General features: G+C 43.2%; 1 protein-coding gene and 1 non-coding gene across 2 annotated transcripts in view; one reads left to right on the plus strand and one right to left on the minus strand.

The window, feature by feature from the left end:
* The window catches only part of TMEM233 (transmembrane protein 233), a 42,983-nt gene extending 24,092 nt beyond the window's left edge, over positions 1–18,891 (minus strand). Inside the window, exon 1 of the mRNA XM_023733753.1 lies at positions 18,706–18,891. Coding sequence (XP_023589521.1) covers positions 18,706–18,891 — 186 coding nt within the window. The remainder of the gene's footprint in view (positions 1–18,705) is intronic.
* On the plus strand, positions 14,437–14,507 carry TRNAG-UCC (transfer RNA glycine (anticodon UCC)). The gene has a single exon. It is a non-coding gene; the product is annotated as a tRNA-Gly (tRNA).
* Positions 18,892–25,642: the final 6,751 nt, after the last annotated feature.

Genomic DNA, 25,642 nt, shown 5'->3' on the forward strand with positions numbered 1-25,642 from the left:
CCAGAGTTTTGCTTTCCAACTTGTAGTCATGCTGTTTGAAAACAGCCTTCTCATAGACGCACTTGCCCAAGTATCTAGCCATTGAACGTTTGCCATTGTGTAAAACAGAATGTTTGGTTGACCAAACAGGCGAAGCTCTATTGATGTGATCCCAAAGTGAATAATTCTGGTAGTTATCTGAATTTTTTCTTCCTCTTCCATACTACTGAAAATCAGGCTATCTAAAAATCTGGAAGATTGGATTGATTTTTTAGTTTTCACTTGTTTTGTGCAACAGGCCTGTAAGCAGGGCTTCATTTAGATATTAGGTTTCTCAAAGGCAAGAGCTGTTTATCTTCTCTGATTGTTTTATAAAATGGGGACTCATCTGTGTGGCTGAAGTTTGGGGAGCATCATCAAACACTGACCTCGAGAAGTAAGATTCTTTCCCTAGTATTGACAGGCACTGTGGCATGGAGGTGGAGTGTGTGGGCACTGAGCCACTGTCTGGATTCGATCTCAGCTCTATTACCTACTTGTGGAATCTTGCGCAAATGACAAACTCTTTGTGCCTTAGCGTCTGCATCTGTAAATGGGAGGGATGATGAAAATAGCACTCACTTTATTGAATGATTCAATGCACTGAAAGCTCTTAGTTGAGTGCCTGGCACATTGTAAACACTGAATAAAAGCAGCTGTTATCTATTTTCTGTCATAAGGAGATGGTAGGTCTTATGGGGACTTTTCTAGACAACTAAAACACTGTAAGTTACTGTATTCATTCATTGGCACGCTGGTGGCACAGTAGTTAAGAGCTCAGCTGTTAACCAAGGTTCGGCAGTTTGAATCCACCAGCCGTTCCTTGGAACCCTGTGGGGCAGTTCTGCTCTGTCCGGTAGGGTCACTATGAGTTGGAATCAACTCGACAGCAACAGGTTTTTTTTTTTTGATTAATTTATTGGAGCCCTGGTGGCAGAATAGGTCAGAGCTTGGCTGCTAACCAAAAGGTTGGCAGTTCAAATCCACCAGACACTCCTTGGAAAGCCTGTGGGGCAGTTCTGCTCTGTTCTGTAGGGTCACTGTGAGCTGGAATTGACTTGATGGCAACGGGTTTTTATTTATTCATTAAAAAATTATTAAGCCACTGCTATGTACTAAATGGAGCCCTGTTGGTGCAGTGGTTAAGAGCTATGGTTGCTTAACCACAAGGTCAGCAGTTTGAATCCATCAGCCGCTCCTTGGAAACCCTATGGGCCAGTTCTGCTCTGTCCTGTAGGGCCGCTGTGAGTTGGAATCGACTTGACGACAGTGGGTTTGTTTTGGGTTTTGGATGTATCAAGTACTGTTTTAGGTGCTGGGGATACCAGGCCAGTATGAATCAGGCAGTCCCTGGGTGGCTCAAATAGTTTTGTGCTTGGCTATTAACTGAAAGGTTGGTGGTTCAAATGTATCCAGAAGTGCCTCAGAGGGAAGTCCTGGTGATCTACTTCTGAAGGATCATAGCCATTGAAAACCCTATGGAGCACAGTTCTACTCTGAAACACATAGGATTGTCATGAGTCGGAATTGACTTGATGGCCCTTTTTTTTGAATGAGTCAAGCAGACAAGGTCCCTGTCCTCAAAGAGTTGAAGGAGATAAACATGAACATGCAAGCAGGTAAATAAACCAAGGAAATGTCAGGCAGGGAGAAGTGCCACGTAGGAAATAAGACAAGGTGCTGTGGTAGGGAGTGACTGATAGGCTGTTTGGCCGTAGTGGCCAGAGAAGACTTCTCAGGGTAGGCGATATGTGAGCTGAGACCTGTATGATGAGAAGGGGCTGCCGTGTGATGACCTGGGGGGACATTCAGAAGTCCTAAGCGGTGAAGGAGCTCCATGTGTTTGGCAGTAGAGGGAGATCTATGGGTTTGGAGCATGCTGCAGGGGCAGAAGACAGATCAAGCACGACTGTGGCAAGGAGTTAGGCTTGTATACCACTCATGAGGGTGCTTGGAAAACAGATGGCCAGACTCACAGAAAAAGAGACAGTTAACTTCAAGGTACAACAGGATGCATAGTAAACGCCCTGCACAAAAAGAAGCACGTAAATGTCACTGGAATTCAGGGAGGGGGCGACAGTAAGGGTAAAGAGTTTTTGTGGAGAAGACGGGCTTGATTCCAGTCTTGGACGAGGGAGGGTAGGATTTAGATCGGTGGACAGTGGCTGAAAAGTCGTAACAAAAACTAAATCCATTGCTGTCAAGTTGATTCCAAGTCATAGTAACCCTATAGGACAGAGTAGAGCTGCCTCATAAGGTTTCCAAGGAGCAGTTCGTGGATTCAGACTGCCAACCTTTTGGTTATTAAATGCTTAAGCACCGCACCACCAGGGCTCCTGAAACATCACAGATATGCAATAAGTTATATGTAGAATGACAGAGGCATTTCCAAGTGGGACGAGCTCTTTTGTACCTTGTGAGGCGCATCAGAGCTTATGGGGAATGCAGATATGTTTGCTTAGTTTATCTGACCAGGGAATATGCTGAACTCTTGGTTTGAGGCATTCATGCTTTGGCTAGAGAGGAAACAGAGGCTAATGCATTTGGCTGTTAGGTCCTCGGGTAAGGAAATGTCCTCTCTCACTAACACGAGGTTGGATTGACAGGAAACCATGAAGCAAACAAACACCAAATGAAATAATTGGCCAGCTTAACTTTCTGACCAACACAGCCAGTTATTATAGCTGTGGCAGAACAGAAGATAAGCCAAGTCACCTAACTTGCTGTGTCGGGGATTCTGAAGGGTGGATTTCTGCCTTAGAATGACACAGAAGGGTTTGCTGTCTGTTTGAATGAACAGAAGACAGGATTTTATTCTGAGGGCAGGAGTTCATGAATGAATTTCTGCCCTTCATGTTTCACTTCTGTGATGATTTTTCTTTTAAATGGAAACTTCTCCTCACCAAATATTTGTGTATGTGAATTGGACAATGCACTATTTTATCAAAGACAATGTTGTAAAATAGGTATATATGAATCTTTAATATGGTGGTAGTTGAACTGACTTAAAAATAAGCCTGCATAGGGATGGTGATGATCCTCAGTTTTCCTCCTCTGTAAAATGGGGATAATAATATTTACAGCACAGACTGGTTGTGAGCTTAAATGAGATAATGAGTGTAAAGGGCCCAGAATTATTCCATTTAATTTCTACAACCACACAGACGTGGGCATTAATGTTCCCAACTGTACAGATGAGAAAACCTAGGCTCAGAGCAGATAGGATATAAGGAGCAGAGCTGAGGTTCAGCTCCTGTGTTGAGTCTAGAGCCTGAACTGGCATGGCGCCTGACATGTGATCTGTCCCAAGCCAGTGCTTATGTGGGAGCCAAGGGAGAGAGAGAGGCTATAAGCAAAAATGGAAAGAGCTGTTTCACTGACACTCCACAACATACTGGGGAATAAATAGACCCCTCCAACACAGTTCACAAAGCAGTTAAAGAAGCAAGGCCCACACAACCCACTAAAGGGCAGAAAATATCTGCAAATCATTTATCTGATAAGGCACTTATATCTAGACAATATAAAGGACTCTTGCAACTCAACAATAAAAGGATAAATAGCCCAATTAAAAATGGGCACAGAATCTGAGTAGACATTTCTCCAAAGAAGATATATAAGTGGCCAATAAGCACATAAAAAGATGCTCAACATCATTAGCCATTAGGGAAATGCAAATCAAAACTACAATAAGATACCACCTGACGCCACTAGGAGGGCTACAATAAAAAAGACAGACAATAACAAGTGTTGGTGAGGATGTGGAAAAACTGAAACCTGTGTACATTGCTGGTGGGAATGTAAAATGGTGCAGTTGCTTTAGAAGACAGTTTGACAGTTCCTTAAACATAGAGTTACCATATGACCCAGTAATTCTACCCCTAGGTATATAGTCAAGAAAATTGAAAACATATATCCACACAAAAACTTGTGCACAAATATTCATAGCAGGGAAAAAATGGAATCATCCAAATGTCCATCAACTGATGAATGGATAAACAAAATGTGGTATATAGTCATACAATGGAATATTCTTTGGCCATAAAAAGGAATGGAATACTGATACATACTACAACATGGGTGAACCTTGAAAATGTTTTGCTAAGTGAAAGAAGCTGTACACAAAAAGGCCACAGATTGTATGATTCCATTTCTATGAAATGATCAGAGTTGGTAAATCTATAGAGGCAGGAAGTAGATCAGTGGTTTCCATGGGCTTGAGGGAGGGGGGATGGGAATGACAGCTAGTGGGTATGGGATTTTTTTTTTTTTTTTGAGGTGATGGAACTTTATTGGCATTAGATAGTAGTGATAGTTGCATAATCTTGTGAAGATACTAAAAACCACTAATTGTACAGTTAAGAAAATAAAGCAAGGCACAGAGCTTTTGCACCTGAGAGCTCCAGTGGGCTCATGGCAGCGCCCAGGGGAAGTTGGTGGTACCTGGCAAGAGATGGTGGCAGGGCTGGGAAACAGCCTGAGGGTGCCTGATGGTTCCCTTACTGCCTGCTGGCAGCAGCAGCGGGGTCCTGCGCGTATTACAGCTATCTCATTAGACTTTTGTGTGAGCACTTGGAAATACAGAAGGGCGTTTTGTACCGGTTGAGTTTCTGATTTAACAGGAAAAGGCAAGAACCAGTGAAGCCTGGGCTATTGTTTTTTTAATGTGACCTCCATTTCTTCTCAAATAAGGCCTAGGGAAACTGGGACCCAGACAAAAATACATCCGGCTTCCTCAGTGGCCAGATGAGTTTTGAGGAATTGTTCTGGTTTGGAATGAGGGTTGAAGTAAGAGTAAACCAAGAATTGGCACTAAACATGAGAGCGGGTTGGCTTGAGACCGAGGCAAACTAATGGTCTGTTAAGAGCTCTTGAGTGTCACTCCATTGGGTAACAGAAGCGCTAGCTCTATTATGTGGCCTACCCTGGGATTCCTTCCTGGAGGAGTTAAATCCATTTTCAGTGGATAACATAGAGGACACTGCATATATCCTTAGAACACACCAAGCTTGTTTCCACCCCAGGACCTTTGCACTTTTCTGGTCACTCTGCCCAGATCATTCTTCTGCTTATGTCTGCTTTCTTCTTATCCTTCAGTCTTCCTCCACCACCCTTTCTAAAGTAGAATCTCTTCTCCACCACCTGACTTCACTACTCCTTCTCTCACATATCTCCCTGTTTATTCTCTTGATAGCATTTATCATTCTCTCACATGGTCTTGTATATATGCTAACTTGTTTCTGGTCTGTCTTCTCCCACTCAGATGTGAGTTTCTTGAGAGCTGAGATCTTGACTGTTGTATTTGGGGGAAGATTGTGGTTGTCCAGTGCTGTCCGTGGAGGGCAGAGTAAGCCTGTCCAATTTAGGGGCAGAGTGTTAGCATGGATCTGAAGCCATGTTCTCTAAACAGCTCATCTGTGTGTTTCCTGTGTTGTCTTTCTCCACTGGTTCAGAATTCTTGAGGGGAAGAGAAGTGGTTAATTTGCTGAACCAACTAACTTACAGGTGCCCAGAATGTCAGCTGCACAAAGCTGGCATGCAATGTCAGGCTGCCCTGGCACCTGGCACATAGTAGGTGTTCAAAAATTATTGAATGATTAAATGAATGAATGAATGTGGGATGAGCTCCCTCCTACTTTCTACCCTTAGGGAATGGTGGCAGAATTTCCCAAGTGCTATGGAACCTTTTCTGAGGCCCAGCATCCGATTACACACTCAAGCGATGATTCTTTTGCATTGGCTGTAAGCACTCCTCCTTCTTCTGAATTCCTTCTCCCAGGTTTTCTGTTGGAACGTCAGAGCTAACTGGTACTCCAACCAGATTCCCACCATGGCAGCAGGGGCCAGGAAACGGCCATAACTGGAAGAGAAGGCTGGTGACCCAGGCTTTCTCTGTCTTTGCCCCTGCTGACGTCTCTTTCAGGTCTCTTGCCCCATCACCTTGGGTCTTGCCACAATCAGATGAGAATGTGGAAGAGACTTTTTGGAGGGCTTCTGGGATATTTGAAATGATGGGACCATTCTAGCTGATATCAGCCATTTCCTTCAGTTTTTAGATTCCTACTGGGGATATCGTGGAGCTCAAGGGAAGATTATGAGCCACATGTCTTTCAAAAACATGAGAATTTCCCCGAGGAGCATAGCCGTCAGATGTCTCTACATGACTGGGAGAATGAACAAAAAGTGGGCTTATCTTAGTGGAGGTGAGCTTCTGTTTAGGTAGAAGAAGAGCTATTTCTTACCATTTCATTGTTTAAAAAACAAACAAACCCGCCTCCAAAAAGCAAAGAAACACTGGGATTGGAACAAAAACAACAACAAAAGTGCTGACATTTTCAAAGCATTTACTTTGTGGCAGGAACTGTGCTAAGTTATAGTTTCTTTGTGCTTAGAGATTTTCAGGACTAGACTATAACAGCATTTGTCTTGAGTTAAAAATTTGATGACCCTTTCAACTCTAAATCATGTAAGAATATATGATTTAGAGCTAGAATCACCTTTTGAGATGGAGAAGGATTCTCCCATTTACTAACCCCTCCCTCCTTCACGCTAAAGGTTTTTTCTTTTTATCATCTTTAGAAAAATGCTTATTTCTGACTAGAAATGAAGATATACTTACTATAGAAAATCTGGAAATTTACTAGCCAGAATTTATCAAGCCTTATGCATATATTATCCCATTTAATTCAGACATAAATCCCTTGAAGGTAAGTGATATTGTTCTCATTTATAGATGAGGAAACCGAGGCTGAGGGAGGTTAACTATCTTGATCAATGTCCCATAATACTAAGTAGTAGAGGCAGGATTCAAACCCTGGTGGACCTGGTAAGAGTTTAGCATTTGTGCTCTTAACCTTTACGTTATAACGGTCCACAATCCTGTCACTTAGAGAAAACCATGTTCACATTTTACAGCATTTCTTCCCAGTCTTTTCTCCTCCAAGCATGTTCATGCAGATGTGTGCCCATTCACGTGGATATGGACAGTCTTCACTGATGCCGAATATGGGATCTCATTGCACGTATAATTGATATTCTTTTTTTTTTTTGCATTTGATCTTTTACCTTAAGCATTTCCCTGTGTCATAAAATATTCTTCAAAAGCATGATTCTTAATAGTTATGTACTACTCCATGCTGTAAATAGATATATTAGCATTTACTTAGTCTGTCTTCTGTGTTGAAATCAGTACCTCTATCCGTCTCCAGTTTTTTACATTTATTATAACAACAACAAACAAGAACAACAGCAGCAGCAGCAGCAGCAATAAATAATATTAATTCAGCAGTTAGTCTTTGCCAGGCACTGTGCCTCCTATGTATTAACTCATTTTATAGGTTACTTCATATTAATAGTGGAGTATCTTATACATAATGTTATGCTTCTCCATTTAGTTAACCGTTTTTAAAACAGATTTAATCTCTGGGTGAAGCTTTCTTTTTGTAGATATTGCATGATCTTAAGTTTATTTATTTTTAATTTTTGGTTGCTGTTGTGAATATGCCAATATTCTGATCTATTGAGTTGCCACTGTTGACGTTCTCATTTAGAACATATTCCCTTTTCTTCAAACCACCTTTTCCATCTTTCAAAGCCATTCTCGTCTCCTTCGCCTCTTTATCTCTAGTACATCTTTGGCCAGTGGGAGGTAAGTGAGGTTCTCTCTCTCTCTGTGCGCTCAGTCACTCACTCACTCACTCACACCTGTAGGCTTACATCAGTGCTTCAGCATAGTCTGAGATACTTTTGTCCACGTGTAAAGACTGTCTTTATATAGATCAGTATTGTCTTAGATTCTAAACTGCTAGATAGCAGGGCTTCATCAAAATAGCTTGACATATGTGGGCACTCAGTAAATATTTTTAGTAACAACGTCTGAGTTTTCAGATGACTTTGGGATTTCTTGTTTAAATTTTGTTTGCTCTTAAGTTTCTGTGTCCAAGGTACTGCTAGGAATTTTAAGACTGGGCCTCTAGATCACATTTCTTCTTCATCACCATTCATTCATTCATGCTTGTCTGTCCCCTTCTTGGGCTTTTGGGCTGTTTTTCTCCATAAATATCGTTAAGGACAAGTGAGAACTATTCTTTTGTCTGTTTATCATTAGAGCCAAAAAGCTGGAGAGGAATTCTGCCAGCGTTGATTGCTTCACATATTGATGGGACAGATAAAGCTTTCTGAACATCAAAGCTGTGTTCCTATCAAGGGATCAGGATGAGAGTAAAACTCAGGCAAGGGATAGCCATCTGATTATAATGTGTCAAGAGGCTAGACTGTAAACTCCACGAGGGTAAGAACTGTTGCATTTGATTTTGTTCTCTAATGTCACCTTTCTGAGTCTCAGTTTCCTCCTCATGGACAAATGGGAAGAGCAGCTTTCTTGCCTACCTTGCTGGGATTTTGTAAGGAACAAGTGAAATTATGTCAATATGAAAATGCTTTGAAAACTAGAGACCTGTACAAATGTAATAATAATAATAGCAGCAACAATAGAAATGCCACACTACTATCAGAACTAACCAGAACAAAGAACAAATAAAATTATCAAAAGAGGGAGTTTAAATACAGCAGGTCTCCTTCGGTTTGGGAAATAAGAGATGTGATATATAGAGTAAATAAAACAGAAAGATAAGGTCCCTAATTTTACCTGTAGGAAAAAAGACAATGAGGCAGGAAGAAAATCAGCAAAGTTTGATTGATGAGACCTATTAAAAACATCTGTGTTGGGAGAAAGGTGAGTGGTGGGTGTACAAGGCAAGAGTGTTCAGATTGAAACACTCTGCAATACCTCATATAAACAATGGCTGTACTCATTAAATGTGAGAAAAAAATGTATCATTAAGAACACTTTACCAAAGTGTATTCTGTGGACTGTTAGCTGTAGGATCAAAGGATCCTGGGAAACATGCTTAGTACATGCCCCCTGCTATACTGTTCCATTAAAGAATCATAAGGTACAGTGGCTTGCCAAAGGCTCTGAGAAGCCTGAAGGAAAGGAACCCGTTCACCTTTGCTTAACTAAGCATTTGACTTCTCAGTTTTTTTTTTTTGGTAAAACTTGTTATCATCAGGCAGAACCAGTTGTGTGAGAAGCATGGTTTTGAAAACTCAGGCTAAATTTCTGAACATGAGAACTTGAGGTTTTCACCTGTGTTCATGCTCACCCTCATAAGGCATCACCATTCTGGATGAGGGGCTTTGAATCAGTGTTATCCTAAGGACTAGCAACTTGAGAATAAAGACCAATTTCCAAATGTGGACGCCTTGGTCTGCAGTGTGAGGGTATTGGTGGGCTCCAGACCAGCCAGGGAAGTATCCTTGGGAACCAAGCCTTAGCCAACTTCTCAGTGACCTTTGGCATTAGCCTGGATGTTTTCCGAAAATGTTTTAGCAGAAATGCAGTGCACAGCTGGGGAAGGAAGGGGGATCCTTAGAGATAAAGGTAGGAACAGGCTTAGGCCTCTGTAGCCATTAATCATTCATTTGTTCATTTATTCATTCAGTCATCAAACATTTGTTACATGCCGACCATGTGCCTGGCATTGGGCTTGGTGCTGGGGTTCACAGGGCAACCTGAAGGGGCTCCCCTACACAAATCAGTGCAAGGAACTAAAGGTGCACTGGGAGAAATCTGTTCAGAGTACAGTGAGTGAGCAATCAAGAAAGGCTTCATGTAGGAGGTGATTTTCCAGCTGAGCCTTAAAAGATGAGTTCACCAGATGGACGAGGGTGGTGGAGAGAATCACAGGCTCAGGTGTCAGAAGACCTTGCTCCAGTCCTGGTTCTTAAACTAACTAGCTGTGTGACCTTGAAAAAAAGCACTTCACCACTTTGAGTCCCACCTTTTCTTATCTGAAATAACATTAACAATATTTATCTGAAATAATATTAACAATACAAAAAAAAAAAAAAAAAAAAAAACCCCACTGCCGTCAAGTCAAGTCCAACTCATAGCGACCCTACAGGGCAGAGTAGAACTGTCTCACAGGGTTTCCAAGGAGTGGTTGGTGGATTCGAACAGCTGACCTTTTGGTTAGCAGCTGTAACTCTTAACCACTGCGCCACCAGGGCTCTAATATTAACAGTAGTATTGTTAATATTAACAACCGGTTCTTGGGTGGATCAAGCATATAAAAGACTCAGGACAGTGTTTGAGACGTAAATGCTCAATTAATTGTATCTATTATTAGTATTTTACGAAACTGTAAGCTTCATCAGGGCAGGGACCTTGTTTGTCTATTTCATCACCTTACCCTCAGTGCCTACCATAGGCATGATCCATCAATCCATTGTCAGAACGATGTGGGGGCAGTGTCTCACCTCGTCTAATTTCACAAGGGAGAAGGAGAACCAAGATCAACAGCCCAAGGCTGATTCCTATGAGGCGGAGGTCAGACACACCTCCTCTCTCCACCATCTTCATTAACTCTGACACCAACCATCCCTCGCACAGTACTGTCTACTTCTCTGCTGGGTTTGATAATTCATTGCAATGGCCACACAGAACTCACAGACCATTCTTACAATTATGGGATTTATTAGGGAGGTATCAGTTACAGTTTAGGCTCAGAACACTCAGGATACAGTTCTTCCATCAAGATAGCCTCTTCCCAACTGTGCTCAAAGATACATGTCTCCCTGGCCCTAGGCCTCTCCCCAAAGGCACTCAGCTTGTTCTCTCCATGGGCCAGTAAGCCCACTGCGCTGTCTCCTGCTGCTGGGTCTCTCCTGCCGAGTCTCTCCTGCCACCGCTTCTCACCATCTTCAGGGTTACAGCTTTCTCTCTCTCTCTCTTTCTCGATCCCCTGCTTTCAGGAGCTTCTCAGCACAGGGATCGAGGGTCCAAAGGACATGCTCTCTGCTCCTGGCTGTTCTTCCTTGGTGGTGGTAGGATTCTCCTCTCTGCTCTGGAATTGGCTTTCTCTTAAGGCAAAACTGACCAGTCCCTTATTGGGCCACAATTACCCTATCGCCTACTCACCTGGTTGGGAGTTACAAGACCCTGGCTAGAAAGGCTACACAGAAGTAATCAATTGCACCACATCCATCAATCCATTGACCCATCAGACCAGTGACCGATTGATCCATCAGTCGATCAAGCCACCCATCCATCCCTCTACTCCACAATTATTTATTGAGTTCCTATGTGCCAGACACTGTCCTAGGCCTTGTTCCCATAATCCAGCTTCAACAACCATCCCTTCGTGGCCAATCTTGTTTTACCTATATCTTCCCCCTATATTATGTTAGGAAAAATTCAGCCATTGTATCATTTCATCAGTAAATTAGAATGGCATTTTAAATGTTTTCTTTTATAAGAACACACAGATTAACATCTTGAAATAGATATAGCCTGTACATCCAACAACCCAGGACTGAAAGGACCGTAAAGCAGTTTAAATTCTTGATTAACAAATGAAAAATTTCAGTGACCACCTCCCCCACGTAGTGGTGGGACCTATGAAAGCAGCAAGGTAGGGACTGTTTGGGCAACATGTGTATCTGTAAAATCTATAGGTATCTATAACAGAACTTTCAAACAGTTACACACTTCAGGCAAGATCTGTATGATCTGGAACCATCTTAATGCTCGTAAGAGCTTCAAAGGTAGAAATTTATAAGAAATAAATCTAAGGGGTCCATAATATTATATATTATAGTAATATCCCATTTCTCCATTTCTCAGATGACAGTCATGTGGAAAGAGCCAGAAAGGCTTGAGGGAAGTCACACTGAGAGAACTATGTTCAGCATTCAGAGCCCCAACTTGTGGGTGGTGGTAAGACCTCTGGGTTATTTCCAGAACTGTTATTTCCAAGTTCTACCCTGACTACAAAAATGGCGGAAAAAACCAAAACAACTTCACTCTAAACCTAATTGAAGTCCATAGTGGAGCTTGGGTGAGGTGGAAAGGACATCAGTTTGGTTTGTCTTTCATTTTGTGGGCCTTTACTTTCTTTTTGACCACAGAGTCTGTCTTCCAGAAGCAGGTGTGGTCAGGCTGTGGGCAGATCTGTGGCTTACTGTGCCAGCCCAAGACCAAATTATGGATTGTGACTATGGCTTCAGATCAGTCATCCATTACTAATTACATCTTCTGTGGGCTTATGAGCCTGGTTGCCTTGTTTTGAGGAGGATTTGTCTTTGTCTCTTTTTTGTGGTAGATCCCTTTTTCTAGATTCCATGTCTTTCTCTTTCTTGATTTACACTTATATTTGAGGGGTGCACATCCTTTTGTAGTTTCTGAGAAAAGCTGTATGCCAGGCACACTTCCCTTTGGAAGCTTGTAAGATCAGAGAGAAGTTTTATCTTTAAGTTGCTAAAATGTCACAATAGTGTGCTTTGCTTAGGTCTTGTTTTATCCATTTTATTGGGTATTGGGGGACTCTCTTAATCTGAAAATTGACATGCTCAGTTCTGGGAAATTTTCTTGTATTATTTATTTGCTACTTTATTCCCTTCAGTTTTCTTTGTTCTGTTTTTTTTTGTGGAACCTCTGTTGGCTAGATGTTAGATTTCCTGTAATGATTCTCAAATTCTATTATGTTTTCTTGACTATATTTTTTTAAATCTATTTTTGATGTTTTTTTTCCCTACTTCTTGTGTTCTTTCCTTACACTTCTTTTCTCCTGTTTAGGTGGAGGGGTTGTCTCTTATTTCATAGGCATTCTCAAAATGTCTGATGATCTTTGGCCGCTTCTTCATGTTTACAAGTGAGCCACTGAAAAACTGCTTGGTTGTTTTGTGTGTGAGGTTGGGGCTTGTCACTTGATGGGCATCCTGTGGGGCCATTGAATGGGGATTCACTTATTTCTCTGGAGGACTATAAAATGTTTGTAGCTTTTTTTTTTCCCCTTGGGCTGGTCATATCCCTGAAGTGAAATTCTCCAGTATCTTGTTTGGATGGCCAGGGTAAGGGAGCCAATTTGGGGCAGGAGTTGGGGGCTTCACTGTTTAATATGCAGATTTTACATTAATCCCCTTATATCATTATGGTGCTGCAGCTCTGCTCTCACCTTTGCCTGGTGTCTAGAGCGTTTCTGTTTAATATTACTAGAGAGTAAACCTTCCATCTTCTGCCAGAATTGGTAAGGGAGTCAGTGTCTGGCTGTGTGGTATGGCAGACAATCTCTGGTTGTCTGAGGACGTCTTGAACAGACTTTGAAAGGTTCCTCCTCTCTTCAGCCCTATCCTTCATTCCTACCTTCAGAAAAGATATCTTCAATGGGTACCTCAAATTCCTGAACCTTTCTAGAATCTTGCAGGGCAAATTGACTTTCTTCTTTGTGGTTCCTTTCTCTGCAGAATTTAAATTTTAGTCTTATCTGCTCTGTAAAATTAGTCAGGGCTCAAATATCACTTTTTCCATCTTTTAAGATTTTGTAACCTCTCTTATCTCATCTCCTAATTTGTCATTAGGTGCTTATATTCTTTTTTTATTCACTTTCTATTATTTTAAGGGGTTTGAGAAAGGAGTGAAGAAAAACAGGTATGCTCAATACTCCATTCTTAACCAGATGTCCTCCTTATTTATTTTGTGTTTCAGTTTAGCATTAATACTTATCTTTAGGCTGCAACACTTATTCCAGTGATATGTTTATTTGTTATTGCTTTTATTCTCATCAAACTTGCTAGTCTCAATAAAATCAGAAAACTGTTACTACAAAAGATAATGGCTTGTATTCTCAAAACATACACATCTTATCATCACCATCATCAGCATTAATACTTAACTAAGTTTTGGCTGTGTGCTAGGCAGTGAGCTGAGAACTTTTAACATTTATCATTTAATCTGAAGAACAATACTTGGGTAGGCACATCCCCCATTTTACAGATGAAGAAACCAGGCCTCAGAAAGGTTGGGACACTTGCATGAAGTCCCATACCTAGCAAATAGCAGAAAATAACTTGAACCTGAGTGGCTGGTCTCTATATAGGTTCTGTAGGTGTGACAGAGAAGAGGTTGTGATTAAAGAAGGCTTGTAAACACCCAATCAAAAGTCATTGGCTATTTTGTATCCAAACACAGAGTAGTTGGTTCAGCTGTCCAAATGACTGTATCATGAAAGTCATCAAGAATGGAGGCTCAGCAGGGATTCATCTCAAGTCTTCAGGGATAGACCTGCCTCTAGCTACAAAACCAAATGGAGCTCATCCTAAATTTGTCAGCACTCCTGCAGCTTGCCTGGAACCTCTCTTATTCCAGATCCAGGAGGGCAGAGATCTTCCCTGTCTTGTTTACCTTTCGATAGAGATAAAGGAGTGTACCAAAACCTGGAACAGAACCTGGCACATAATCGGAGCTCAAAAAATACTTGTTGAATGAATAAAACATTCTTTTGCCTGGATTAAGAGCCATACTAGAAAATTTTTGGGTGCCTTTCAGACTGAATAAACAAAGATAACCTAGGATGTAGGGCAGTGGTAGTTCAGTGGTAGAGTTCTCGCCTTCCATGTGGGAGACCCAGGTTCGATTCCTGGCCAGTGCAGTTCAAATGTAGCTGACACCCATCTATCAGTGGAGGCTTGTGTGTTGCTATGATGCTGAACAGGTTTCAGTGGAGCTTCTACACTAACACTGACTAGGAAGGAAAGCCTGGTGATCTACTTCTGAAAATCAGCCCATGAAAACCCTATGGACCACACAGTCCATGTTCAGTTGTGCATAGGGTGACCATGAGTTGGGGGCCGACTCCACGGCAGCTAACAACAACAACAGCCCAGGATGGTTGGGGGGCGTGATGAGAGAGGCCTGAAAGCCACCCTGCACTTTTCTTATCAAGCTGTGTGCCCTGGTGCAGGTCTTTGTCTGCATAGTGGAAGGATGCCATTTTCCAATTCACATGAAGGGGCAATATGGGACTGCAGTGGGTGGCCCTGTTTGAGGGGAAGTTCTTGGGATATATGTCCCTAAAATTGAGTACAGGTTAAATTCACTTTCACCATACCAACTTACATACACAGAGAAGCAAAAGACTTCTCTGTCCCCACCACTGGTGGTGCCTGACACACCAGTGTTCCAATACAGCAAGTCCTATTGTGCAGGATCTGCTCTGTGATGTGCTTCCTGACAACTCCTAAGACTCCCCTGGGTCCACATGGGGTGGTGGAAAGAACACCTACGCTTGAACACTCTTCTTAAATGTGTACTTTGCAAAGCAGTTCTATTATTCTCCAGTCCCTACTCCAACTTTGTATTTTTATAGGAGTCTTTTCAGACATGATTTAATAAATAAAGGTATTGATTGTTTTGAGATTGCAGGCTCTTTTTATAGTCCTGGGAGCTAGTTATTTTGAGCCTTGTCAATATTTTCCATACATCTATGTTGATATCAATTTGCATCTGTTTCTTAATTGGGATGCTATTTGCCCTTTGTTGTTAATTGCCATGGAAGGCAGTTCTGACTAATGGAGACCACGTGTGTCATGGTAGAACTGTGCTCCATTAAGTCAGTAAGGCATTTGAGATGGGAGCATTTTTCATCGGGAGGACAGTCCCAGCACTGCAGGACATTAGTACCCTTGGCCCCTCCTACAAACTTCCAGTAGCACTCCCAATCACTGGGGCCAACAGAGATGCTCCCCCACATTTCCAAATGCCTCCTTGGAGAATTGTACCATCCCCAGTTGAGGACTATTAATTAGTTGTCGTGCCTGAACTTACCACACATTACAGATAAGTGTGATACAGAATTAGGATTGAACATCACAAAACACCGCCAGGACAAACACACCTGGCAGCAGTTTGTCAGCCACCTTCCTTCTACACACTCTTCCTTTTTCTCTTTGTCCTTTGGACCTTGGGGTCCTTATGGCCAAACTTGCCCTGCCCAGACCTGCACTTTGTCAATGGGAAAACCCTTCCAGTACCTGAGGGAGTGCAGTGGGGATTGGTTTCATTTATTTTATGTTGTGTTTGTTTTCATATGTGACATATGATGTCTCCAGGCTCCAAATCTATCCATCTGTCGACAGTTAATTGCTCTTACTGGCACAGTGCTGGAGGCTTAACGTGCTTAATCTTTTTTCATCCTTACAACAGGTTGCTTGAACTTAAAACACTTTTTATATTTCCATTTGATAGATGAAGAAACTAAGACTTTATAAAGGTGGTAGTAACTTTCCCATAGTTAACGTTCTGACTCCAATGCCTGTATTCTAATACCAGACTGATTCCCTGGCTATAAAACTATTGAAAAAAGCTTGGAGGGGGAGGGACTGGGGGATAAAGAAGTAAGAAAAAGGTTCCTATTCAAAATGTGTACAAACTTCATTCCCCAGGACCCACCAAGTGGCATCATTAGTATCCATCCTGTTAAACCACCAGCTGGAGTATTAGCTGGTCGCAGACCAGTGGGAAAAAAGCTTGCAGGCATTTTTCTGAATGGTACTGGTGGGGGTGGGGGACAGGATTGGCTGCCTGATTAATAAACCAGGATGGAGTGTGGGCACCATTGCCAGCCAGAGAGTCCGCTGCTGCCTGAGAAGTTGGCTGCATCGTCCACTCCAGCTTCTCTGCAGAAACAACAACAAAACCTGAAGCCGGGTATCTGGCGAGAGGAAGAAAGGGAGGAAATTGGCTAAGGAACCTGATGCCTCCTTGGCTTCTGGGACTCCAGTATGAGGAACAGCAGCGCAGATGTCATCTATTAACACCATTCATTCATTCATTTTATAATATTTATTGAGCATCTACCACGGGCCAGGTTCTGTTCTAGGTGCTGAGGATACACAGGAAACAACACTTACAAATAGCCCTGCCCTCATAGAGCTTATATTCTAATGAGGGAACACAGACAATAAACATTAATAAATAAAATAACCCTGAGAGTATGGTCCCCCGACACCCTTTTAGCTCAGTAATGAAGTTACTCCCGAGACTCACCCTTCAGCCAAAGATTAGACAGGCCCATAAAACAAAACGACTAAAGGGGCACACCATCCCAGGGGCAAGGACTGGAAGGCAGGAGCGGACAGGAAAGCTGGTAATGGGGAACCCAAGGTTGAGAAGGGAGAGTGTTGACGTGGGGTTGTTAACTAATGTCATAAAACAATATGTGTGCTAACTGTTTAATGAGAAATAGTTCTGTAAACCTTTATCTAAATTACAATAAAATAAAATAATGATGTAGTAATGTAGGCAGGCACTGTTCTAAGCACTTTACAATGATTATCTCATTAATGCTCACAACACCACCAAGAAATAGGGGCTATCATTCTTCCCATTTATAGACAAAGACTGAGGTTCAGAGAGACGCAGTGATGTGCCACAGATCATACTTGGTGGAACTGAATTTGAACCTGGGCTGTAAGAACTTCAGTAGCTGCTTGCTTGTACTTCAAGCGTTGGGGCAGACACAGCCTACAAAAGGCTTTTGGGGAGGGGCTAATGGGGTCCCTGTGGGTACTCACGAAGCGAACATGGTACCATCCATAGCAGATGTGGGCAAACTTAGGGGGTGGGGGCTCTCGTGATCTTCACTCAGCTGCACCTGGACTCTCCCTGTCCATGGCGGGGGAGTTCCTCGCTGCCGCAAGCCAGGTGGGCCAGTGGGGGGAGGGAGCACAGTGGAAGGGTTGTCCCGGGATAGTCCCGGCCTGAGCCTCACCCCACCATCACCCCTGGGCCAGCTGCTCTAGTCAGTAAGGCGAGGACCTCGTGGACGCTAGTTCCCCTTCTGTTGGGGTTCGCCCGGAAGTTCCTACGTGGGCTAAAAAGGGTCGTGGAGCTGAGCTCCGGAAAGCCAGACTAGAAGAAGCACCAGGGGCCTCTCCTCCACAGAGGTGCGCAAGTGGGAGGCAGGCGCGTTTGCGTGGGGGGCGCGCCGAATGGCACTGAGCATGGAGTTCCGGAGGCATTCCTGGTAGCCCTGGGCGCAGGAGAGAGCGGCTGTAGGGTGCCAGGAAGCCCTTGGGGAACGCCAAAAGTGGCGGGGATAGGGTCTGTGTGCAGCAAATAGGGAAGGAACTTGAGTACAAAGAGTAAACGAAAGAGGCTGCACTTTGCAGGTGAGGGGGGCACAGGGAGAAGGGTGGATGTGAGTCAGCCTCTGGCGTGCTGGCAAGAAAGACGAAGTATTGCCAGAGAGAAGCAAGGAGGGGGAACTGGACATGGAAGAAGCAGGAAGGAACCGTTGTTGCCTACAGAGAGCGAGCCAAAGCGCGGGACCGGGGGCCAAGGTGGGGGGAGGTGCGTCGGGGATCGCCTGGGGATCCTTGGAGAGTGTGGCCGAGGCAGTGCCTAGGACGCAGCAAAGGAAGGACTATACGTTAGAGATGCAGAGATTCCAGGGTGCTTGGGAGCATAGGGCGCACTGTTGCACTCCAGTGTGGTGTGCTCTAGGACTCTGGAAATGCGGGTTGAGCAGACCCGGAGGAGTGTTTGGGAACACTGGAGGAAGCAGGGAGAGAAGCAGCTAAGTCCACGGACTTCGGCGGGTTGGAGAGAGCACACCATGGGCACTGGAAAGAAGTGGAAAGCCGGCCTGGGGGAGGCTTGCCCACGGCTTTGAGCACCACAAGGTGTGATGACTGCCGGGGAGGGTTCCCAAGAGCCTGAGAAAGGAAAGAAGAGGCGCAGAGAACAAGAGCACCCCGGGCTCCTGGGACAGAAAGTTAGGGAGCTGTGGAGAGCTCGGAGCGCGCACCGTCCGTGTCTTCCTTCCCCGGCTGCCCCAACCCACTCACCATGACGGAGAAGACTAAAGCCACGATGTTGATGGGGTACGCAGGGCAAAAACACGAGAAGATGGTGAGCCACAGGTAGTTCTCGTGCCTGGGCAGGTCCTCTTCGGTCTTTTCATTCTCGGTTTTGGCCTCGGGACTGCTGTCCAGAGCGTTCTTGAAGTCCGAACTGAGGGGGAACTGAGACATCGGTGAGGCTGGTGGCGCTGGGTGGGCGGAGGAGCGCACGGTCCGCGCAGTCTGGGGCTCTCGGCATGAGCTCGTGGCAAGGCTCTGAAAAGCCCCGGCGTGAGGCTCAGGGGAGACGTGACCTCACCCCTCCTGCATCGTCCGCGTGCACTTGCCAGGGCTCGGGGACCGGGCCAAGAGCCTCTTCACGAGGAGTGGGGGAGGGAATAAGGGGAGGCGGAGAAGAGAGGGTGCCAGTAAGTCTGCCAAACCAAGGGGAAAAGACAGACCAAGCCACTGCACTCCCTGACAGACACACCCAGAGACCATCTAACCCACGACTAGACTCCCACTGAGAAGTCTGGAATAAAAGACAGCTTCAGGAAAAGGGAATTGGAAGGCCCTTTAAGTTACAAACTGGCCAGCCAGCAGGCTGAAGGTGACCAGCTCGTTTTTTGTTTTTGTTTTTTAAAAACCATTGAATTTGAATTTGAATACATTTGGACTCATCCTATCTACCGTCTGTACCACTTCTCTTGACTTCAACAATTTACCTTAATTTTCTGGAACCTGAGTCATTTAATTCACATTCCCTGCCTCAAACCCCTTTTCTCCTTGAACACTGAGCCCCCCTGTAATCACTCTTCCTCTGCAGGTGGGTGAACAGAGGGAGGCAGAGCTATGGGTGGGCCCCTTCTTGCTGGGGTCCTGTATAGCCAGACCCTGGGGCACAGTGAGCACCGCCCTGGTGCCCCCTACTTCTCCCCAAGAGTGGAAACAAGGATTTCTGTCTCCTCCTCACCGCCATGGGGCGAGGTGCTGGTAGATCTGGTCGGTGTAGACAACCCAAGTGGATAATAGGGATGGGGAGAAGAGAGAAGGATATGCTTTGAGAACTGGGGTAAGGATAGCAGTCGTGTCAGTTTCTAAGCAATTCGTGGGAGGCAGTAGTGACCAGAATTGAGGTTCCAAACTCAGATGGAGCTGGGGGGTTGTCATGTCTTAGTTGAGCGACCTCAGGATAGTACCGTCATCTTGCTAGCCCCTATTTCTTCATCTGTAAAAAGGGAACAATAATAACAACAATCCCTGGGACATCATAGGGACTATTGTTGTGAGTACTCCATGAGACATGTCCAGCCAGGCTAATCTAAGTGCTCCATAAATGTTCACTATTAACGGGATGTAACTATTTCCCTCAAACATAGCTGAGTATACAGTATCTCAAACCCTATATCCATTGCTGCAAATATTTCACCCCAAATCCAGATACTCTGAGCTGGCAGGGCCACATAGAAATGGAAATAGTTTATCATGTTCAGTCTAAAAAAAAAAAAATTGCTTATATCATCATTCTCAAAAGTATTAATCATCTGTTTGGTTTTCTCAGAACATGAACTGATTGTCTGAGATGCTCTCAGTTACCTCATGGAGCCGTATTTATTCGGTTACCTGCTTCCCTCATCTGACTGCAAACTCCCTGCTGAGAGAGGACTGTCTTGCTCATCTTTGTGTCAGCACCTGGCACAGTGCCTGGCACAAGATAGGTGCTTAGTATAGCTTGCAGAGTGCACACAAAATGCCCTCTCCTCCATCTTGGTTGGTTAATCAACTAGGAATAAAGCAAAAAGTTGGATTCATCTGCTGAGTTTCCAACTAAGCCTTTGTACTGGCTGTTTCCTTTGCCTGGAATGCTGTTCCCTTAGATGGTCACATGGCTGACTGCTTCTTATTCCCATCTGTCAGCTCAAATGTAACTTTCTGAGAGAGAGGTCTTCTCTTTAGGTTTATCTAATGTAGGTTCCCACAATAACTCTGTATTTTGCCAGCTTTTGTTTTCCTCTGTGGTGTGTATCACCGTTGTAATTTATTTGTTTACTTCTCTGTCTATTCTTTCTCTAGGCTAAGTTCTGTAGCCTGTTGAGTGCCATATCTCCAGCACTTAGTTTGTCCTGCCACATGGTAGGAATGTAAGAAGAGTTTTTTGAATGAATGGATCAGAATTACCAGCGAGTATTGAAAAACTCATCTTTAGATCTCCACCAGGACCTAGTGAATTAAAATTTCCCAGGGTGGCACCCCTAAAATCTGTGTTTTCGGTGCCTGAGAAATCTATATTTTTCAGAACACTCCCAGGTGATTTTGATGTGGCTGAACGATTTCTCAAATCCCAGCACTATGTTTAGTTCTTAGGATATAGTCCTGGATTTTAGTCTGGATATTCCCCTCAGGTGCCTCATCCTCAACAAATCAAATGTGTTCTCATTGTCTTCCCCAGGAACCCGCTTCGTAAGGCTCATCTGTTAATGGTCTCTGCCCACTTCTGCAGCCTCATCTCCCAACTGTCCTCTTCTCTGTCACACTACCTTTCAGCCACATCAGCCCTTTTTTCCCCCCATTTTCAAGCACTCCACCTTTTCCCACTCCAGGGTCTCTGCACCTGTTGCTCCTTCTTCTTGAGGTGCACCCTCTTCCCCCCACTCCTCACCTGTTAGCGCCTTCTCATCTTTTAGGACTCACTCACCTTACATGTTACCTCCTGAGAGAGACCTTCTGTGACAATCATATCCCAAGTAGCTTTCCATACTGTTGTTCTCTATCCCATTACCCTGGTTATTTCCTTCATTACAGTTATCCCAATCAGAAATCCTCTTCTTTATTCATTTGTTTACTTATTTATTGCCCCACTAGAAGGTAAGCCCCATAATGGCAGCAATTCTTTTTTTCTGCTTGGTTCATTCTATATCCCCAGTGCCTAGAACAGTGCCTGGCCCTTAGTTGGTGCTCAATATTTGTTGAGTGACTAAATCAGCTGTTGATTTAGTTATCCAGGTGGAACTTGGGGGCATTATTCTTCTCTTTCCTTCAGCTTTCTATGTGAACTATTTATTAAACCCTATTGATTCAATCTCAAACATTACTTTTTCCCATCTCTGTAGCTATCTTTCTAATTCTGGCTGTTTTCAACACTGAAAAGGCTGAGTGGGTGCTCTCTGAGGCATATGTGGGGTCTGAGGGTGGTTAATTTAGTTGGTGTGACTAAGTCCAAGGTTTGAGTATCAAATGGAATTTTGCTGTTTCAAGACCACAAACCTTATTGTCCATTCCAACCCACCTGTGTCATTCAAGAAATTTACAAAAGATGCAGAGTCCCTGGCTGGTGTAAACATTTAACATGCTTGCTGCTAACCAAAAGGTTGGAGATTCGAGTCTACCCAGAGAAAGGCCTAGCCGTCTGCTTCTGAAAAAATCAGCCACTGAAAACCCTGTGGAGCACAGTTCTGCTCTGACACACATGGGGTCGCCATCAATTGGAGTTGACCCAGTGACAAGTGGTTTTTTTAGTTGACTCAGCAGAGCCTATCTTGCCAGGAAAACAATCCTCCAATACCAGTCACGCCAGAGTTATCAAACATTTACTGAGCACCTGCTGTATGCACTGGATTTATTCTCCACATGCATCACCTCACTTACTCCCTACAGCAACCCTTGTGAGGTAGGTGGAGAGGTTTCCTCTGGGATCAGATAGATAAAAGGACTTGCGTGAGATCTCACAGCTAAGTGGAAGTGCCGGAGCTTGAACCATGTACAGATACAGGTAGAAATGCTTGTTCTGCCAACACGTTTCAGAAGGAGTTAGATTGACATCTCTAAAGTTTCTTAAGTCCTTATACTCTGCTCAGGGAAGATGGATTAATAGCTTGTTGACTGGTCTAAAATGTAGCAGTGAAACTGGGATCTCTTGAAACATTTGCAATTCAATGGAAAAGAAAGTGCCCACACCAGGAAGTGTATTGTATATGTACTGATTCTTGAGGGATGTATTAGATCACTTAGTCAGGGTTTCCAGTTCTAATTTCCTGAGTTTCACTAATTTTCTCTTGAGATGTCAGTTTATTGCTCTTGGATGAACCCTACTGGCTGATTGCTTAATAGTGTGGCAGTACTTTCCCTCTTTAAAATGAAGCAGAGAAAGTGAATTCCTAACAGCCAGTCTACATTAAGCCTTTCTGTAACTTTCTGGATCCCAATGGACCAACTTATGTTTTGACCTTTTAAAAAAAGTTTTATTTCTGGATATAAAAGTAATATGTGTATATTCTAGAAAAGCTGGAAAATGAAGAAAAGCATAAATAAGAAGAGGTATCACCTGTAAGTTACCACCACATATGTAAGAGGCTGTTTCCTTCCAACTCTCCTTCTACATGTGTATATTTTTCTTTACTAAAATGGGTTTATTATACAAGTCTGTTTCTTGCTTTTTCTGCTCGATGTTATATGATGAATTAACATTATTTGCAAATATTATTACAGTCTACATAATTTTTCTATTGATTAGATAGATTATTATTTATGTACCCATTCCCTGATCATTAGGTATTAAGATTATTTTTAGTGTTTTTTTCTTGTATTATGAAAATGCTGTGATGAACATCTTTTGTACCCAGTTGTCTGTTTGTGGTTATCTTCTTGTGGTTCATGATATTACAGGGTAGATGTCAGTCTTTGAAAGGACAGAGAAATTCAGATTGACTGATTGAGGCATTGTATTATCAGATATGTACCAAAGGTAAAATTAAAATTTAAGCTAAATGAACAGTCACAAATTCGATGGACTACAGAGTGGCTGAAAATGAGACGTATTCAAAGAACAACTTCCCAATGCCAGATAGACCCCTAAATCTGTAATATGTAGTGGGGCGAGGTTGAATCTGTAAATGTGTGTGGGAGTTACTCGATCTTAAATCTTTCGATCTTAGCTATATCTAGGATTCCAAAGTGAAAGAAGAGATAGCAAGAGATTGAGATTCTGCTGATCTGTGAAAACGCAAGAGAAAGATTCCAGATCTTTAGGAAATGGTAGGAGCTTGAATGCATTTGCTGCCAAATTTCCCATTAGTCTCAAGTACCAGCCTTTAGTAGTCATAAAGTAACTGCTCTGGTCTCAGGGGTTTGCTACAGAAGAACAGTGTCTTTCTGGCTAATATTATTAGAAAACAATTTACCTTTCCAGTTTCCAACAACTTTGATCCTCTCACAAGAGAAAAAAAAAAAAAAGAAGGGATGAGTTGGGGAAACAGATTCTGTACCGTTAATTTTTTAAACCATGCCTTTTAATGAAACCATTCAGGACAGAGGGAAAACACAAACCCTCACAGGCTTAACGTGCCATCTTTTCTCCATTCCTCTTCTGCCACACCAGAGAATAAGGACAGCACCTGTTCTGTCACTCTTCTTGCCGGTTGAATGGTATAAAAGTGTAGTGTCTTGATCATACTCTTTAGCTCATGGATGAGATGAGCAGGGACCTTATAATACAGTAAAACCTGCAAAAGATGGAAACTTTGTAAGGTGAAAACCTGTTGGAGAAGGAAAACTCAAATATGTTCCAGTAAAACAAGCAATAGAAAAGTGGTAAGACTGCACTCTGTCAGAAGCGGAAAACTTGCAAGACCCAGAAAAACATGGCAGTCCTGTCGAGTTCCAGCTCTCAGAGATTTCACTGTAATTCACAAATATTATAACAATGATAATGGAAATCATAAAGCTGTCCATGGCTGAAACTAGACATACCAGCTGTCTTAGCTAGTGCTGCTGTAACAGAAATATCACAAGTGGATGGCTTTAACGAAGAGAAGTTTATTCTCTCACAATCCAGTAGGCTACAAGTCCAAATTCAGTGCATCAGCTCCAGGAGAAGGCTTTCTCTCTCTGTTGCCTCTGGAGGAAGGTCCTTAGGATGCGTCAGTCTTCCCTTGGTCTGGGAGCATCTCAGCGCAGGAACCTCAGGTCCAAAGGACGCGCTCTGCTCCTGGCACTGCTTTCTTGGTGGTGTGAAGTTCCCATGTGTCTCTGCTCACTTCTCTCTTTTATATCTCAAAAGTATAACTCATCAGTATAACTGCCACTAATCCATCTTATTACATCATAGTGATAGAGTTTACAACACATAAGGAAATCACATCAGATTACAAAATGTTACACAATCATGCAATACTGGGAATCATGACCCAGCCAAATTGATACACACATTTTTTGGGGAGACATAATTCAATCCATGACACCAACCACTGACATCTTCCATGCCCCCTTCTAGTCTTTGTGTCTATCCAGGTGCACTATTCACACACTTGCAATTAAAGTGTGTGCACGATTTTGAAACTTGATTTTTTTAACTTAATGCTCTGACCTAGATCTTTCCCACATTGTGATCCTCTAATAATTTTTTAACCATTTTTTAATTGTAGTAAATATATATGTAACAAATTGTTGCCTTTTGAAAATACTTTGCACGTACAATTCAGTGACGTTGTTAGTTGCCATCAAGTTGGTTCCAATTTAAAGCAACCCTGTATACAACAGAATGAAACACTGCCTGGTCCTACTATATCTTACAATGTTTCGCTGCTGTTCATAAGGTTTTAACTGCCCAATTGTTTCAGAAGTAGACTGCCAAGTCTTCTCATATGTCTTAGTCTGGAAGTCTGGAAGCTCTGCTGAAACCTGTCCCCATCGGTGACCCACTGGTATTTGAAATACTGGTGACATAGCTTCCAGCATCACAGCAACATGCAAGCCACCACAGTACAACAGACTGACAGACAAGTGGTGGTCAGTGACGTTAGTTACGTTTATCATGTTGTTCAGTCCTTAAGATGATCTCGCTACAAATTTTCCCATCACCATTAACAGAAGCTCAGTGTCTCCTATCTGCTTAATCGTTTTTGATGACTTTCATAACTTTATGATAATTGTAACTGTTTTCCTCTCA

Source organism: Trichechus manatus, unplaced genomic scaffold, assembly GCF_000243295.1.
Source record: "Trichechus manatus latirostris isolate Lorelei unplaced genomic scaffold, TriManLat1.0 scaffold00061, whole genome shotgun sequence".
Lineage (NCBI taxonomy): Eukaryota > Metazoa > Chordata > Mammalia > Sirenia > Trichechidae > Trichechus > Trichechus manatus.